This window comes from Theropithecus gelada, chromosome 4, assembly GCF_003255815.1.
Source record: "Theropithecus gelada isolate Dixy chromosome 4, Tgel_1.0, whole genome shotgun sequence".
Classification (NCBI taxonomy): Eukaryota; Metazoa; Chordata; class Mammalia; order Primates; family Cercopithecidae; genus Theropithecus; species Theropithecus gelada.
In genome coordinates, this window is record NC_037671.1 from 33,986,696 (window position 1) to 34,003,515 (window position 16,820).

The 16,820-nt window shown below is 48.1% G+C and overlaps 2 protein-coding genes and 2 non-coding genes across 7 annotated transcripts; 1 reads left to right on the forward strand and 3 right to left on the reverse strand.

Moving 5' to 3' along the window:
• The first annotated feature begins 3,453 nt into the window (after positions 1-3,453).
• On the forward strand, positions 3,454-4,705 carry MCCD1 (mitochondrial coiled-coil domain 1). Its single transcript, XM_025384214.1, has 2 exons — positions 3,454-3,671; positions 4,222-4,705. Exons 1-2 carry the CDS (start codon positions 3,501-3,503, stop codon positions 4,408-4,410), a joined length of 360 nt encoding a protein of 119 aa, XP_025239999.1. The 5' UTR covers positions 3,454-3,500; the 3' UTR covers positions 4,411-4,705.
• Positions 4,695-16,814, reverse strand: DDX39B (DExD-box helicase 39B). Of its 4 annotated transcripts, none has more exons than XM_025384206.1 (11): positions 16,313-16,814; positions 14,691-14,903; positions 13,535-13,662; positions 13,177-13,269; positions 10,953-11,136; positions 9,824-9,942; positions 7,257-7,388; positions 5,768-5,877; positions 5,527-5,671; positions 5,253-5,400; positions 4,695-4,925 (listed from the first exon to the last, which is right to left on the reverse strand). In XM_025384206.1, the coding sequence occupies exons 2-11, from the start codon at positions 14,899-14,901 to the stop codon at positions 4,909-4,911; spliced, it is 1,287 nt and encodes a 428-aa protein (XP_025239991.1). In that variant the 5' UTR covers positions 14,902-14,903; positions 16,313-16,814; the 3' UTR covers positions 4,695-4,908. The 4 variants fall into 4 exon arrangements, with proteins under 4 accessions (XP_025239991.1, XP_025239990.1, XP_025239992.1 ...); XM_025384205.1 differs by having other exon boundaries at positions 14,691-15,033; XM_025384207.1 differs by having other exon boundaries at positions 14,691-14,935; positions 16,313-16,375.
• Positions 10,827-10,902, reverse strand: LOC112623961. The gene has a single exon (XR_003119298.1). It is a non-coding gene; the product is annotated as a small nucleolar RNA SNORD83 (small nucleolar RNA).
• Positions 15,472-15,549, reverse strand: LOC112623960. Its single transcript, XR_003119297.1, has one exon. It is a non-coding gene; the product is annotated as a small nucleolar RNA SNORD83 (small nucleolar RNA).
• Positions 16,815-16,820: the final 6 nt, after the last annotated feature.

Sequence of the window (16,820 nt, forward strand, 5' to 3'; positions counted from 1 at the left end):
GCTACCATCATGCTTAGCTAATTTTTTGTATTTTTACTAGAGACGGGGTTTCACCATGTTTGCCAGGCTAGTCTTGAACTCCTGACCTTAAGTGATCCACCTGCCTTGGCCTCCCAAAGTGCTAGGATTACAGGCGTGAGCCAACCGCGCCCGGCCAATTTTCAATGTTAATTAGTTGTGGATTGTTTAACCATATACTGCATAGTTTCACTTATCTATAACAACAGTAGTTTGGGGCTCTTACATTCTAATAATTAAGACTTTAGCTGTGTGCACATTGCAATTAAAGTATAAATCATGCATAACCTTATCACTAAGATACAAGAGGGAAAGCCCTTCTCCCCTAAAACTTTCACAAAGGTTCTGGGTTCTTTTCCCACTTAAGTGAGAAAAAGTCAGCTAATGAGGAAAGTAAAGTTTTTGGCCTCATCTAAAGGTGCTTTGGCCTGCAACTGTGAGAAGCGCTGACTGCTGGGAAGGCCTCCCAGCCTGGTTCCTGGACTCCTACACCACGGCAGAGGCCATCTTCCCTCCCAGTGCAGAGTGATATCCAGATAGTAAGCTGGCTAGTAGCTGTCCACTCTCCAGCAATCCTGCCTTCTGGGGCATGGTTTTCTAAGGACCTTCCTGTTCCTAGATGATCAAAATTGGGACCAGCCACTCCCCTCTGAACCACCCCTGCTTCTGGGCCTGTGGCTATGCCCTCCAGTAACAACAGGACACCCCTTCAGAACACCCTGCAGGAAGCTGACATCTCTACACAGACTCACACATGCACGGTGTGTGCACAGGACTTTGGTTCTAGTTCAGGAGGTATGGGGGGAGGCTCACTAGTCCAACAGAACTTGAGGCCTGTACCAGTGTCATATCCCAGGAGCCAAAGTTACAAGGGATACAAAGTGCCCAGACCTACCAGAGAAGGCAAACCCCTACAGCATGCAGGGCTAGACAGGGGCAAGAAACAAGGTCATTCTGGGCCAGCAAGAAGAGGGAAGGGGAAATCACAGGCATACCTTGGAGATACTGCAGATTTGTCTCCAGACCATGGCAACAAAGTGAGTCACACAAACTTTTTAGTTTCCTATTGTGCATAAAAGTTATGTTTGTACTATATTGTAGTCTGTTAAGTGTACAGTAGCATTGTGTCCAAAAAACTGTGTATACTTAACGGAGTCTCGCTCTGTCACCCAAGCTGGAGTACAGTGGCACGATCTTGGCTCACTGCAGCCTCCGCTCCCTGGGTTTAAGCCATTTCCTGCTGAGCCGTCCAAGTAGCTGGGACTACAGGTGCCCATCACCATGCCCAGCTAATTTTTGTATTTTTAGTACAGACGAGGTTTCACCATGTTGGCCAGGCTAATCTTGAACTCCTGACCTCAAGTTATCCACTCGCCTCAGCCTCCCAAAGTGCTGGGATTACAAGTGTGAGCCACGGTGCCTGGCCATATACTTTAATTTTAAAATATTTTATTGTTAAACAAATGCTAACCATCATCTGAGGCTTCAGCTAATCCTGATCTTTTTGCTGGGGGAAGGTCTTGCCTCCATGGATCAGGGGCATGGTTGCTGAAGGCTGCTTTGACAACTTCTTAAAATAAGACAATGACGTTTGCCTTTTGCCGCATGGATTATTCCTTTCAATATTATTGTGCCTCAGGGAATAGGGAGGCCCAGAAAGCAGAGTCGGGAGAATGGCCAGTTGGTGAAGCAGTCTCAACACACACATCTTTCCATTAAGTTTGCTGTCTTATATGAGCATTGCTCATGGTGTCCCAAAACAATCACAATAGTTAGAGGTCACTGTAACAGGTATAATAATGAAAAAGCTTGAAACATTTTGAGAATTCCACAGTGTGACACGGAGACATGATGTCTGTCTGCTGTTGGAAAAATAGCATCAACAGACCTGCTTGATGTGCTTGACACAGGGTTGCCACAAGCCTCCAATCCCTAAATAAAAAACAGCGTCTGCAAAGAGCAATAAAGGGAAGCACAATAAAAGCTCAGGATGAGCTTTCAAGTCAGGTGGACCTGGACGTGAACCCTCCAGGCCCTACTACCAACCAGCTGTGGACCCTCGAGCACATCCAGCCTAGAGCTGCCCCCAACAGACACTTCCCCAGTGAGTGCTGAATGAAACCATCTGAGCCAATTTCCTCAGGTGCAAACCAGTGATGTAATTCCTACCTTGCAGAGTGAAATGAGAAAAGACAGTGTTAAGAAAAGAAAAAGACATGCCGGGTGCAGTGGCTCAAGCCTGTAATCCCAGCACTTTGGGAGGCCGAGATGGGCGGATCACGAGGTCAGGAGATGGAGACCATCCTGGCTAACACGGTGAAACTCCATCTCCACTAAAAATACAAAAAATTAGCCAGGCATGGTGGTGGGCACCTGTAGTCCCAGCTGCTCGGGAGGCTGAGGCAGGAGAATGGCGTGAACCAGAGAGGCGGAGCTTGCAGTGAGCCCAGATTGTGCCACTGCACTCCAGCCTGGGCGACAGAGTGAGACTGTCTCAAAAGAAAAAAAAAAAAAAGACGCAAGACCTGTGGTAGCCTTTCCTTTCTGTCTGGCAGCAGCCACTGGGTAAACCAAGATGGTGCATACAAGTACATCCAGGAGCTATGAAGAAGCAGTCTGATGTCATGAGCTTTCTTCTGAGGGTCCGTTGCTGGCAGTACCACCAGCTCTCTGCTCTCCACAGGGATCCCCTCCCGGCCCCACCCAGCCCAATAAAACACACTACTGGGCTACAGCCAAGCAAGGTTGCGTTATATAGAAGCGCCGTGGTGGCCGAAAATCCAGTTCCTAAGAATGCAACTTGACAGCAAGCCTATCATGGTGTTAACCAGCTAGTTAGCTCAGAAGAGCAAGCTGGATGCTACTGTGGGGCTCTGAGTCCTGAATTCTCATTGGGCTGGTTAAAGATTCCACATACAAAGTTTTTGAGTTTATCCTAGTTGATGCACTCCACAACACTATCAGAAGGAAACCTGACACCCAGTGGTCCACAACAAGCACAGGGAGATGCGTGGGCTATCTGCAGGCCAAGAGAGCCATAACCTTGGAAAGGGCTGTAAGTTCTACCACACTACTGGTGGTTCTCGCCATGCAGCTTGGAAAAGGTGTAATACTCTCCAGCTCCACAGCTACCACTAATGTAAGTAATGTTTGTAAAATTCATACCTAATAAACACTAGATTAAAAAACAAAACAAAACAAAACAAATCACAGACCTGTGGTAGGCTGGGCGCCAGTGCTCTAAAGCAAGTTCTGCCTAAACTGGCAGGAACATTTTTCACATCAGGAACAGGAGTTGTTCCTGGACTCTGTCTGGGGCCAGGCTGGGAGAGAGGTGGGGGCAGAGCGGGACAGAGGCAGGGGCAGGGCTGGGGGCCGGGGCCTGGGCAGGGCCAGGCACTGAAGTGAGGCCGAGGCCTGGAGGGAACCAGTTCCTGGTGGCTGTTGTGCAGCTCACACAGCTCCCTGCCAGGTCACCCACCATGGTCCCCCCTCTGCCCTGGCTCTCTCGGTGCCATTTCCTTCGCCTCCTTCTGCCCTCTTGGTCCCTGGCACCCCAGGGCTCCCGTGGGTGCTGCTCCCAAAACCCCAAGGCAAGCATGGAAGAGCAGACCAGCTCCAGAGGCAATGGGAAGATGACATCCACTCCCAGGGTAAGTGGCACCACAGGTAGGAAAAAGAGGGTGTGAGAATTTGTACTGGGGTGTGGAAAAAAAACCCTCAATCCCACCCTGCACCACCCCACACCATGCCTACCCCTGCAGCTCTTTTCCTAAATTCAGCTACCAGCTCCTCTCCTCCCCTCCCCCAGTCCAGACCGCAGGGCTCCCTTCCCCCACCCCCACCCACAGCAGCACAGTCCACAAAGTCCTTGAACAGGATCTATTCCCCCTCACATAACAGTTAATTATTTCTTAGTGGGGAGGAGCTGCCGATCCTCTTTCCAGTGACCCCATATCCTTGTTCAAGGAAACCAGTTATGGCCCCTGGGCCAGGGGACTCTATCTGCACCACCCCCCTCAAAGGCCTATGCCCAAGACAGGGAGCTACTTGGGCTTCTCAATACAGGTGTCCTTAAAGGACTGGGTCAAAACCAGATAGGGAAGGTGGAATTTCTCACTTCCAGCCCAGAGCCTGCAACAGTTTCCCAGGGCCTCGGCCCCCTGCCCTGGCTGATGCTCCCTCCCCTAATTCCCTCACCAGGGCCCCGGGATCCACCGCACAGCTGAGCTGGCCCAAGCTGAAGAGTTGCTGGAACAGCAGCTGGAGCTATACCAGGCCCTCCTGGAAGGACAGGAGGGAGCCTGGGAGGCCCAAGCCCTGGTGCTCAAGATCCAGAAGCTGAAGGAACAGATGAGGAGGCACCGAGAGAGCCTGGGAGGAGGCGTCTAAGCTTCCCCTAGTGCCCACAGCACCCTCTGGCACTGAAAATCCATGTGCCACCCACCAGCGGCCTCGGGATCAGAGACACCCCAGCCGCTCCCAGACCAGAGAAAGTGGAAGAGACCCCCACAAATCGCGGGCAATTGGCAGGTAGTGGGGGAGCCAGGGCTCTGCAGTCTTAGTCCCATTCCCCTTTAATCTCACACCAGGCAGGGCACCCAGGCCTTACAGGAATTTACCCTGGACCATGCCCTAAAATACCTCACCCCAAATACAATAAAGGGACGAAGCACTTATAGATACCACAGACACATGTGTTTCATTTTTAGTTTTGTTAAAAAAAATTCTGACAAATCAGAAATGGGGGTTCAGGAGTGGTGGTGATGCAAAAGATGGAAGCCATGGGGTGGGGGCTGTCAGGGGTGGGGGCAGTAGTGTCTCCTTCACCCCCACCCTGGTGTCCTCTCCTGAAGGACAGACGGCCACATTCCAGAATGGGCGAGTCTTCTACCGTGTCTGTTCAACTAAGGAGAAAACATAGCATGGTCAGAATAAGGCATGAAAAGGGGAAAGCCAGGCAGGAACACACAGCACACATGCAGATGCTGGTGTACTGTGTGGGTTCACAGGACAGATGTGGGGGTGAGGGAAGGGATGTAATACGATGAGAGAAGACAGAGACCCCACATAAAGGTCAGGAAAGCATCCCAACACAGCATCAAAGATCAGGGGGCATGAACCAGCCAAGTGTCCATTATGCATCAGGTGCCAATGATCTAAGTGATGGGATTTAGGACAAACACACTAAGGAACAGGGAGGACCTAAAGGGTTTCATGAGATCAGTACTCACTGTAGGAGGAGATGTCTATCTCATCAGGCAGCTCACTAATATTGACCTCAAAGCGATCCTGCACATCATTGAGGATCTTGGCATCATTCTCATCGGACACAAATGTGATAGCCAAGCCCTTGGTGCCAAACCGGCCTGCTCTGGCCACCTGGAAGGAGACAGAGGGTAGCACTGGAAGATCAAAGAGGAAAGAGATCCAGAGGCAGGGATGAAGATGTACAAATAGAAAAGAAGGGAATGGGAGAGTGGGATTTCTTCAGCCTGTGGGGTTTACCCGATGTAGGTAGGTGTCAGAATCCTCAGGCATGTCATAATTAAAAGCAATGTTCACCCGCTCGATGTCCATGCCTCGGCCAAATAGGTTGGTAGCCACAAGAATTCGTCGTTGAAAATCTTTAAACTGCTGATACCGAGAAAGCCTTTGTGAGAAAGGAAATTTTAAAAATGTTGAGATGCCCTTGTCTCAACTGTCTTTCTCCCAAAGACACAAAATATCTTTCCCATCTTCAACTCACCTCTCCTCCTGGGGCATCCCACGGTGGATGGCAATGGCTGGAAAGTTCTGCTCCACCAGTAGCTGGGCCAAGGCAATGCACCGCTGCACAGACTTCACAAAGATCACCACCTGTTGTGGGGTGGGGTGGGAGGTGGGGGGGTCACGAATTGGGGGAATAGGAGTCCATAGTGTGTGTGAGACATTACATGGGAGAGAGGAGTTTCTAGTAATTACGTTCTCAGGAATTCCTCTTCATCTCTCTTATTCCCCCATTATATATTTAGAGCAGAAGAGGAAATATAACTTTATTTTAGCACTGATTTTTCCCTAGGGAGGCTGGCCTCTGAGGTAGCACAAGTTCAGAAACCAAAACTGAAAGACATGGTAGGAGACAAGGATGAGATCACCTCATGAAAAAGTGATAAAAAACTAGAATTAAGATCTGGAGGGGTAACTGATATTCCTGCTCACCAAAACATTAAACCTAAGGGAGCTATCCTAATTCTAGAAAGTAGTTTTAAGTGCAAATAGGCCACTCACAAGTATATTAATGAAACACTTTTTTGACATGGGGTCTCACTGTCCCCCAGACTGGAGTGCAGTGGTGCAATCGTGGGTCACTGCAGCCTACACCTCCTGGGCTCAAGAGATCCTTCCACCTCAGCATCCCAAGTAGCTGGGACCACAGGTGCACACCACCACACCCAACTACTTTTTTTTTTTTTTTTTTTTTAACTATTTGTAGAGATGGGCATCTCTCCGTTACCCATGCTGGTCTTGAAGTCCTGGGTTCAAGCGATGTTCCTGCCTCAGCCTCCCAAAGTACTGGGATTTATGGGCTTGAGCCACTGCCCTGCACCCAGTCACAAATGCTTCTCTTGAATAAGCAGTTATTAGAGGAATTAAACATTTAAGAACCCTAACATGCCCCCCAAAATCATTTCAAGCCTTTAACAACTTCCTAAAACCTTTCAAGGACTTTTGGAGACAAGGTCTCACTCCACTGCCCAAGCTGGAGCACAGTAGTGCAATCATAGTTCACTGCAGCCTCAATCTCCTGGGCTCAAGCTATCCTCCCACCTCAGCCACCAGAGTATCTGGGACTACAGGCATACACCACCACACCTGGCTAACTTTTTCTTCTTTGGTAGTGATGAAGTTTCGCCATGTTGCCCAGACTGGTCTCAAAGTCCTAGGCTCAAGTGATCCACCTGCCTCAGTCTCCCAAAGTGCTGGGAGTACACACATAAGCCACCGTACCTGGCCAAGGATCTTAACTTTTGAAGTTTATTTTCCTTGAGGTTATTGAGGACATACATATCCATGCCAACCACAGAATAGAAAAGCAGCTTCCACCTTACTCATGCTCAGCCCCTAATGTTTACACCCTCATAATTCTCTCCCACATCACACATGTGATTTCCTCAATAAAAGTGTACTTAATATCCAGGTTTCTGCTACAGCTGGAGTGCTCCAATGCTCATCCCCCTACTGGACGTGTAACTGACCTGGTTGAACTCAAGGACATCCAGAAGGTCAAAGAGCTTCCGGTTCTTCTCGTTGTCCTTCAGTTTCACGTAGTACTGCTGCAACCCATGCAGCGTCAACTTCGTCTCATCATCCACGAAGATCTCCATTGGCTGGGGGGGAGGAAGGGGTGGGGAACGGGAGGAGGGCAGAGTGGGGGGGTTAAACCGGGGGGGGTGGAGGAAGCTGATCTCCAATACACCCCATGGGGGGATGGGGAGGAAAGAGAAGATTGAAAACCCCACCCCACTCCCAAAACTACCCATATTTTACTGTGGTCTCTCTCACATTACATCTAATTTCCTTCCTATCAGAGGGGTTTTAAGACTGCCCAACTAAAAACTATCATGGGAAAGAAACTGCAAATGAAGTAAAGGAGCAGTGAAACCACTCAATGGCACAGATGCCACTACCTCAAATAGAGGTGGGAGAAGAAAGAAAAAATATGGAAGATGATTCTCAAAGGGAGAGCAAGGCCCAAACATCTGGGAAATGATGGGAGGCAGTGACTCAAGGTCAGAATAACTCCATCACAGTTGCTTGTAAGAACATGGGGTGGGGGCAGGACAACTGCTCCATTTGATTCTCCGACTTCAACTAAGAGAATCTCATATACATTAGGAAAGTGGATGTCAATTTTAAGATCAGAACACTGCAATGGACACTCAAAATGCCACTTAAGGAGAAACAAAAATTACTCAAGATAAGTAACTTGCCGTCAGACCACAACAGGATAATTTTAGATGAGACTGGTCTCTTCACTACGAATTAAACCATCTACAGGTTTACAGGGAAGGTATCAGTAAGTGGTATTAAAAAACCAAATTCAGAGCAGGCAGATATGCTTTTAAGGGACAGGATCTCACCATGTTGCCCAGGCTGGAGTGCAGTGGCTATTCACTGGCACAATCATAGCACATTATAGCCTCAAATTCCTGGGCTCAAGTGATCCTCCTGCTTCAGTCTCCCGAATAGCTGGGACTACAGGCACACACCATTATACCTCACTGCATTCATCTTTAAAATTTAAAAACCCCCTGAAGGGGAGGAGAGTAACAAAGACAGAAATTACCACAACTCCAAAACCCAACTTTCCTAACACTTTTGTACTTCTCTGGGGGAAGATAGTTAATACGAAGACCCAGAGGACAAAATAGGAAAGGATGGGTATGTCATGGGAAAAAACAGAAGCCCAATCCCAAAGGGCAGGTTTTGATACAGGGTCTTACTCTATCACCCAGGCTGGAGTACAGTGACACAATTACAGCTTACTGCCACCTCCGTGTCCCAAGCTCAAGCAAACCCTCCTGCCTTAGCCTCCCAAGTAGCTGGGACTACAGGCATGCGCCACCATGCCTGGTTTTTCTGGTAGAGACAAAGTCTCACTACACTGCCCAGGCTAGTCTCAAATTCCTGGGCTCAAGCAATCCTCCCATCTTGGCCTCCCAAAGCACTGGGATTAAAGGTGAGCCACCAGGCCCAGCCAAGGAAGGCTTTCTAAAAAGAAGTTCCATGGCCTTCTTCAAATCTCATTCTAGCCCCAAATAAAGCTAAAGAGTTATCATCCCACGAGAAGGAACACTGCAGGGAGAACACACTCCACTGCTTATGCAATTGGCCCCACCTAGCCCCAAACCCTAACACCCACCCGATTACATCCACTTTACCTTTCCTATGTCCCTCTCCTCTGAGTATTAAAAAAAACAAAAAAATTTTTTAAGGAAAAAAAAAAAATCTACCACCCCATTGAGGACACCCCTCCCCAACACATATGGGGGGAAACGGGGCACGGCACGCGTTGGGTTCAGGAAAAAAACCGGGAACGGAAAAAGAGGCTGGTTTGGTCCTCAGCTTCCTGGTCAGGTTTCCCCGCGGCCTCCGCTGCCGCCATCCACCGCTGGGTGCCGTCCGCATTCCCTCGCCGCGCCACGGTGCTTCTCTGTTGCCGGCTCACATCAACCGAGGTTCCAGATGGGTGCAAGGAGATGTGGGTGGGAAGGAGTAGGGTATCGGGGATTGAGGTGCCAAAGGCCCCCACCCCTGGAGGTGGGGAAGGGGAGGATTCATTTGTGCTGATGCTCTTCTTTTGGACATGCCCTGCCATCTGTCTGTCCCTCTCTTGCTCTCCTGCCACCGGAAAGTAGGAGTTTTGGTGAGCAGAAGGCTCCAGCTGTATGCTCGACGCCACCTTGACAGTGCGTGGCTGTAGGGGGCACGTAAGAGACGATGGGTGGGTGGCAGGGCAGAAAAATTCTGCCCTCCCCCAAAGGGAGAAGAGGTTCAAAAATGTTGTGATTTTTGAAAAAGTCGAACACTACCCGCTCTCACATTAACCCGACCAAGTCTTCCGGAGTTTCCCTGGCACCCGCGCAGACCCTAACACTAGCTGTCTCTGCTTCTGTATGTCTCTTCAAGGAGTCATTACTCCCAGTTGGGCACAAGCCGCCTTCTTGGCACTTGAATGACAAGGGAGTCTGAGGAAGAGGGCGAGGAAGGGGAGGAGGCAGCGGGCGGGGAGTGGAGGGAGAGAAGGTAGAAGGGTATTTACATCTTGCATGAACTTGCGGCAGACTGGACGGATCTCTTTGCTCAAGGTAGCACTGAACATCATGACCTGCTTCTCGTGGGGGGTCATGCGAAAAATTTCCTGGACATCCCGACGCATGTCTACAAGAACAAGAAAAAAAATTGTAGGAGAAAATAAGCAAGTATGATAAACAAAGATTAGAGGTAGACTTTCCAGTGAGGTGAAGATTGCTGGAAATAGTAATAACACAATGGAAAGAGCAATGGACTTGGAATCAAGAATTGGGATCAGATTCCAGCTGTTCATTTTAAACAAGCAAGAAATAAGATAAAACCCCAAAGTTCCCAACTATAAAACGGGGACAAAGCCCAGTGCAGATGCTCTCAAGGCCTTCGAAACATGCTTTACAGGCCCTTCTCCCAATCCTTTCCTGTCCAAGCCCCAGCCAGCCCTCAGGAGACTACAAGTATCAACCATATATTACATTCCAGGTAGCAGAGTCCATCTATGACTCTCTGGATCTCTTTTCTATCAAGTCAGGCAAATATGACATTGCTACCTGGAGCCCACCTTTATAACTCACCATACTGAATTGCCAAAGACCATTTGTAATGACTTATTGGGCCTATGTCCAACCCCACACTCATTCACCAAGATTCAATTCTTACAGAAAAAACTTCCATTAACCCCACTTGGCACACTAGAATACCACACCACACGAACTGCTACACTCTCTACATTAATCCCAGACCTGAGTCTAGAAACTTATTCAGCTATAAATTCTGACTGTAAATGCTGTGCTGGAGATGCCAGAAGGGTACTGTCTTCTCTTTCAGTTTAGAATCTCCCCTATGACTCCCAGTATAGGAATCTATAATGAAAACGGTGGTGGTGGTGATGACTTAGGCCTGAAATTACCGAAGTCCCCTATTCTCAAAGATTAAAAACAAAAATCATAGAAAGATGATAGATGACATCCTTTACTGTGCTTAAAAGCATAATAAAGACCAACCAGGGAACCCAGAGCCATCAGTCATGGGTGATAGATAAGAGTCGTCCTTGCACTGAGGCGCTCCTGTTTCAAATAAACATCATTTGGCTCCAAGGAACAACTCCCCAGCATTAGCCAAGTCCCAGCACTGCCACTCACCGAGCTGTTCAAGCATCTTATCACATTCATCCAAAATAAAGTGTTTAATGTGTTTGAGGTTGAGGCTCTTATTTCGAGCCAGGGCTAGGATACGGCCTGGAGTCCCCACGACGATATGCGGGCAGTTCTTCTTCAGCACCTCTTCATCCTTCTTGATAGACAGACCACCAAAAAAAACAGCAACCTGCCGAGAGCCAGGAGCAAAGAGTCTCAAAAAAGAGGAAGGAAAGAATCCAATCCCCCCAGAGTTCCCACTGTTTGAGCTAAACCAATTTTTAGCATGTTTCAAAACTAAAACGAACTTTAGAGGTCACCTAATTTAGAAATTTTATGTCCCCCCACCAAACACTGAGGGTGACTGCCTGAAGTTACATAGCTAGTCGGAGCAGTCAGGACAATAATTCAGTTCTTCTGACTTAATCTAACCGTCTTCCTTCATTTATGAGGCCAAGCTTCATTTAAAAAATAAAGGAGTCAGGTGTGGTGGCGCACGCCTATAACTCCAGCTACTCGGGAGGCAGAGGTTGCGGTGAACCAAGATCTCACCATTGTACTCCAGCCTGGGCAACAAGAGTGATACTCCGTCTCTAAATAAATAAATAAATAAATAAAATAAAGCCAGGCCCGGTGGTTCACGCCTGTAATCCCAGCAGTTTGGGAAGTCGAGGCAGGTGGATCACTTGAAGCCAGGCGTTCAAGAACAGCCTGGCCAACATGGTGAAACCCCATCTCTTCTAAAATACAATATTTACAAATTTACTACTAAAATACAAAAACTACAAAACTTAGCCAGGAGGCTGAGGAAGGAGAATCGCTTGAATGCAGGAAGTGGAGATTGCAGTGAGGCGAGATTGAGCCACTGTACTCCAGGCTAGATGACAGAGCGAGACTCTATCTCAAAAAATAAAAAATAAATAAATAAAGGACGGCAAGAAATTACCAGATTAGTGTAAAGTACCACAAAAAAACACATGGAACATTAAGTTGTCCTAAATAAACCCAGAATCTCAAACTCCTTCATACAAACCCCATGAAATTACTGCTTTGGGTGAAATATTATCACTTCATGTTAAAACCATTAGGTGAATAGTTGGTTAGGGATCTGGGCCTTGGTACAGTGTCAAATAACACCAGAAACTCTAGTTTTAAGGGGGAAAAGAATGACCATGGAATCAGACTGTCACGATGCTAATCCTATGGTAAACCTAAAATCACTAATGAGGCCAGGCGCAGTGGCTCACACCTGTAATCCCAGCACTTTGGGAGGCCAAGGTGGGTGGATCACTTGAGGTCAGGAGTTCGAGACCAGCCTGGCCAACATGGTGAAACCCTGTCACTACCAAAAAAAAAAAAAAAAAAAAATTAGCCGGGTATGATGGCACACTGTAGTCCCAGCCACTCAGCGGGTTGAAGCAGGAGAATCGCTTGAACCTGGGAGGTGCAGGCTGCAGTGAGCTGAGATCGCACCACTACACTCACAGCCCAGGGGACACAGCAAGACTCCATCTCAAAACAAATAAATAAAAATAAAAATAACTAACATAAGTCAACCCGATTTGTGGCGAAACAGGAGATACAGCATCACCTATGAAGGATAATTGCCAAAAATGCTTAACTTCAATCAGATTTTTTTTTTTGAGATGGGAGTCTCACTCTGTCACCCAGGCTGGAGTGTAGTGGCACAATCTCAGCTCACTATAACCTCTGCTTCCTGGGTTCAAGTGATTCTCCTGCCTCAGCCTCCCAAGTAGGTAGGACTACAGGTGTGTGCCACCACGCCCGGCTAATTTTTGCATTTTTAGTAGAGACAGGGTTTCATCGCATTGGCCACACTGGTCTCGAACTCCTGATCTCAAATGATCCACGTGCCTTGGCCTCCCAAAGTGCTGAGATTACAGGTGTAAGCTGCTGCGCACTTGGCCAGAATCCTCAATATTCACACACCCCTGAAGCTGTTTTAAAGTTTCTGGCTTTCTCTGCCACGTACCCCAAAATTATCAAACTGATAGGATTCAAAGTCAGTATAAAGTAGTAAGAAAAGGGTGGTCTTGGTTAAGCATCATCCATAGCCCAATTACGAATCCTCCTGTTACATAGGATCTTAACACTGTTAAACCATGGCAAACTAAAACTTCTCCAAAATTAAAGAGACTACTGGCCTACAAGTTTCTTATCCCTCCAACTTGCCACACCCTCACTCTGAGGTCTCTTTACCTCGGCTTACCTTGACATTGGGCATGTATTTAGAGAAGCGCTCATATTCCTTGCTGATCTGAAAAGCCAACTCCCGAGTGTGACACATCACCAGCACAGACACCTTAGGCAGGAAGTAGACCGAGACATACCATGAGTGTACCCTTCATCGTTCCCTCTAGGGAAGTGACTGACAAAAACACACCTGGGTCGATAATAAATGACTTCAATTCTGTGATCTAAATCACGAACCCCATGCTTGGACAGAACATTCCCCACAGCTGTCAGGTTGTCAAGGGTAACCGAGGTCATCATGTAGCTAGGACAAAAACACCCTTCCCTTATAGTCCTAACCAAAACCCCTTCCCCAGCACTCTCCCCAAATATACCTGCCCAGTAACTGGCTCCAGCTGTTGCAGTGTGGCCAACACAAACACTGCTGTCTTTCCCATGCCCGACTTGGCCTGGCACAGGACATCCATTCCCAGAATGGCCTGAGGGATGCACTCATGCTGGACTAAAAGTAGGGGGGAAAGATAAATTAGACTTCAGTCTCCAGATAACTCTACAACCTTTTTCATCATGCCAAGCCCATTTCTTACCACTCAATTCTCAGTCTAGTATTTACCTGGTTCTTGCCAACTTCCAGACCCTTTTTACCTCTCTCTGCTCAATTATATTCACCTCAAAATCAGACTCTCCTAATTCATCCCAGCTTTAGCCTCCTCCAGATCTAGGCCTTCCCAGTCCTACTAAGAGCCCCCTTGCATCTACCAACCGCTCACCTTCAATGCTCCTAGCTCTGTCCTTATTTTTCTTAATCTATAACAATTCATGACATCTGAATACCTGCTAAAGACCATTTCTCCTACTTAGGTTGCCATACTTCGGGTCACATAACAACAACCCGGGACAAAATGAAGGACTTGGTACCTGACCCGGAAGCCAGTCATCTCTAAACCAGTCATAGAGGTTTCCAGAGGCCACAGTTGGCCTGGCCCAACAGAGGGAGACTACAGGTCCAATCAGGACCTTTCTGGAAATTTAAAATTACAAGTCAAATGACAAAATTAAAAATAATCAGACAAAAAAAGTCAGTCACAAGAATGAATGGCAGACCTGGAAGCTACTTTTGGATAATTAGCACTTTGGTGCTATCATGAAAGAAAGAACAAGTCTGTATAATCCTCCTCTATCCAAAATCGTTTTTGATACTTATCTCCTGATTTTTTTTTTCCTCACTGTCTCCCCGGCTGGTGTACAGTAGTGCAATCGCGGCTCACTGAAGCCTCAACCTTCACCTGCTTCATTTAGTAGAGACAGGAGTCTCCCTATCTTGCCCAGGCTTCTCTTGCACTCGAGCTCAAGTGACCACCCCTCCTGCCTTGCCCTCCCAAAGCGCTGGGATTACAGGCGTGAGCCCCTGCACCTGACCCTGATCTAGCCTTAAGTATAAACTTTTACCACCTGAGCAACAACAAACACATCTTTTTATTGTACCCTTAAAGAGCTCAATGAGCACTACATGCCCAAGAGAAAATTTACCTTCTGACGGATGCTCAAAGCCACAGTCGACAATGGCCCGGAGCAACTCTGGCTTGAGCAGGAAGTCACGAAAGCCAGAGCTGTGGATGGAGACATAGGAGCCCTTGACATCCTTCTTGGCAGGGGCCTCAGCCCCATCTCCCCCAGCTGCTGTCTCCACCTCATCATCTTCATAGTCCAAGAGCTCATTGTCCACATCGTTCTCTGCCATAACTGGGCCGGCAGGGGAAGACGGGAAGGGGGATCTGGATGGGTTCTCGCAAAACAGGTGAAAACAAGGGGTGAAGAGTAGGGGATTGAGGAACAGCAAAGGAAAATAAAGATACTATTTCTAACAGAAGAGCTGGGGAGGGGGAAAAAAAAAAAAGCAAGACTTAGTCACGAGCAGAGCCTTCACCACCTCTTTTCCATTCCCAGTTCCCACTTTCCCTAAACTAGGAAACTTTTACATGGAAAGAAAAACAGATACACAACATAAAAACGAAAAGCAAATACAACAGAACAGAAAAAGCAGCACCAGCGTAAGTGGTTAGGACACAGGTTCCCAACAAGATTAGCAATCACAGTAGCGGAAACCAGAAAAGTTGGAAGGGGAAGACCAACTTATAAATTCTTGATCTGAAAATAACAGTGAGGAAATATAATAGATAATAAAAGGTAAAATATGATTAATAACTTAGTAAAGTGGAAAATGGAGATGACAAGCAGAGTCCTGGAAAGTCCTCAAAGGAAGACTGCGCCTTCCTATTATAATCCCACCGTTATGGATGCCTAACTCAGCAGCCATCAGTCAAGGGTGATAGATGAGGGTCATCACTGCGCAAAGCGCTCATCTTTCGAAAAGAAAACATCACATGGCCGCCGTCCACCTCCCATAGCTCTCAGCCTCCCACTTCTCAGTATCCTCCCTTCCGTTGTTTAAGAAAGCCCTGTGTAATTAGCATGGGGGGGAGGGGCGGTGCAAGACAAATGGCTTGGCCACCAAAAAAAAAAAAATCCATGTCTCCACCCTACAATAACAAAGTTAATAGTTGACAGAGAAAGGCAATCCCCAGGCTTTAACAGGATCTTTACCAAGTGGTCTGACATCACTGTTGCGCTACGAAGGTGAGACTCCTTTTGGAGAAACACACAATGACACCAATAGTAAACACTTGGACGGTACTCCAAATTAACTTGGGCGAGTCAAGGTGAGAAAAATCCAACTGGGCCCAGAAACCGGCTCCTCCTCCCAGTCCCACCGTGGGCCAAGAAAGGGCTCAAGAAGGACAAGTAAGGTGATAAGAGCCCCGCCCTCCGCAAATACCAAGACCAAGGGACGCCTAGCGCCGCCTCTCATTGATGCTGAGGCCTCCAATATGAAAAGAACCCACTGGAAGAAGGGAGCAAAACGAACACAATGGCGCCGAGGACACCATCTTGGATTGGGCCCCCCCTTAGCTTCCCTTCCTTCCCCCAAGAGCTCTTTGCTCTCGAAAGGGATGCAAGCTACGGAAATAGGGAACCAACTAGGCCCCAGAGACCAGACGATCGCCTGTGAAAAGGGTATCAGGAACCCATGTGACGGGATGGGTGCGAAGAAGCGCAGATGGCAACGGATTGTAGTGAACGCCAAAGCTTACCTAAGCAGGCAGAGCGCGTATGGCGGCAGCAACAGCGACGAAGGAGGGAAATCTGCCTTCACTTCCGGTTGCAGGCTTCGCTCTACTCCAGCCTCCCGCCTTCTTGGCTGCAAGAGCGCAGGCGCAAGGGACCGGAAACGGGGCCTTCCGCGGTTGTACAGATCCGTGCGCTCCAGGCTTGCCTTTGGAAAATGCCTGTCTGAAATTTGTTTTAAAACCGTTTCTAACTTCCCTGCTACCGCCAGTAACAAAAGGTATAAAGGAAACTAACGTCTCCTCCCACTGTTATCTTTCTTCTGTTGTCGTACTCCTCTCCATGCCTCTCATCTCTTCGTTTAGGTTTTTGCCATGCAGGTCTTCTCTCTAGGCACTCCATGGATGCGCGGGGAACCGGTGTGGCGAGGGCTGCGAGTTCCCACGGGGTCCTTGGCCCGGTAGTGAAGGTGACCTGAGGGCGGCTGGGCAAGCACTAGGAAACGGCAGGCCCTAGCTGAGGGGAGGGGCGTTG

Bases quoted from the DNA above. Each gene is read 5' to 3' on its own strand.
- MCCD1 (XM_025384214.1), top strand. From the start codon at position 3,501: ATGGTCCCCCCTCTGCCCTGGCTCTCTCGGTGCCATTTCCTTCGCCTC. The intron at 3,672-4,221 runs GTAAGTGGCACC...TTCCCTCACCAG, and splicing joins AGATGACATCCACTCCCAGG to GGCCCCGGGATCCACCGCAC.
- DDX39B (XM_025384206.1), bottom strand. From the start codon at position 14,901: ATGGCAGAGAACGATGTGGACAATGAGCTCTTGGACTATGAAGATGAT. The intron at 13,270-13,534 runs GTATATTTGGGG...TTCCTGCCTAAG, and splicing joins TGGAGCCAGTTACTGGGCAG to GTGTCTGTGCTGGTGATGTG. The intron at 5,401-5,526 runs GTAAACCCCACA...GTCTCCTTCCAG, and splicing joins CTGACACCTACCTACATCGG to GTGGCCAGAGCAGGCCGGTT.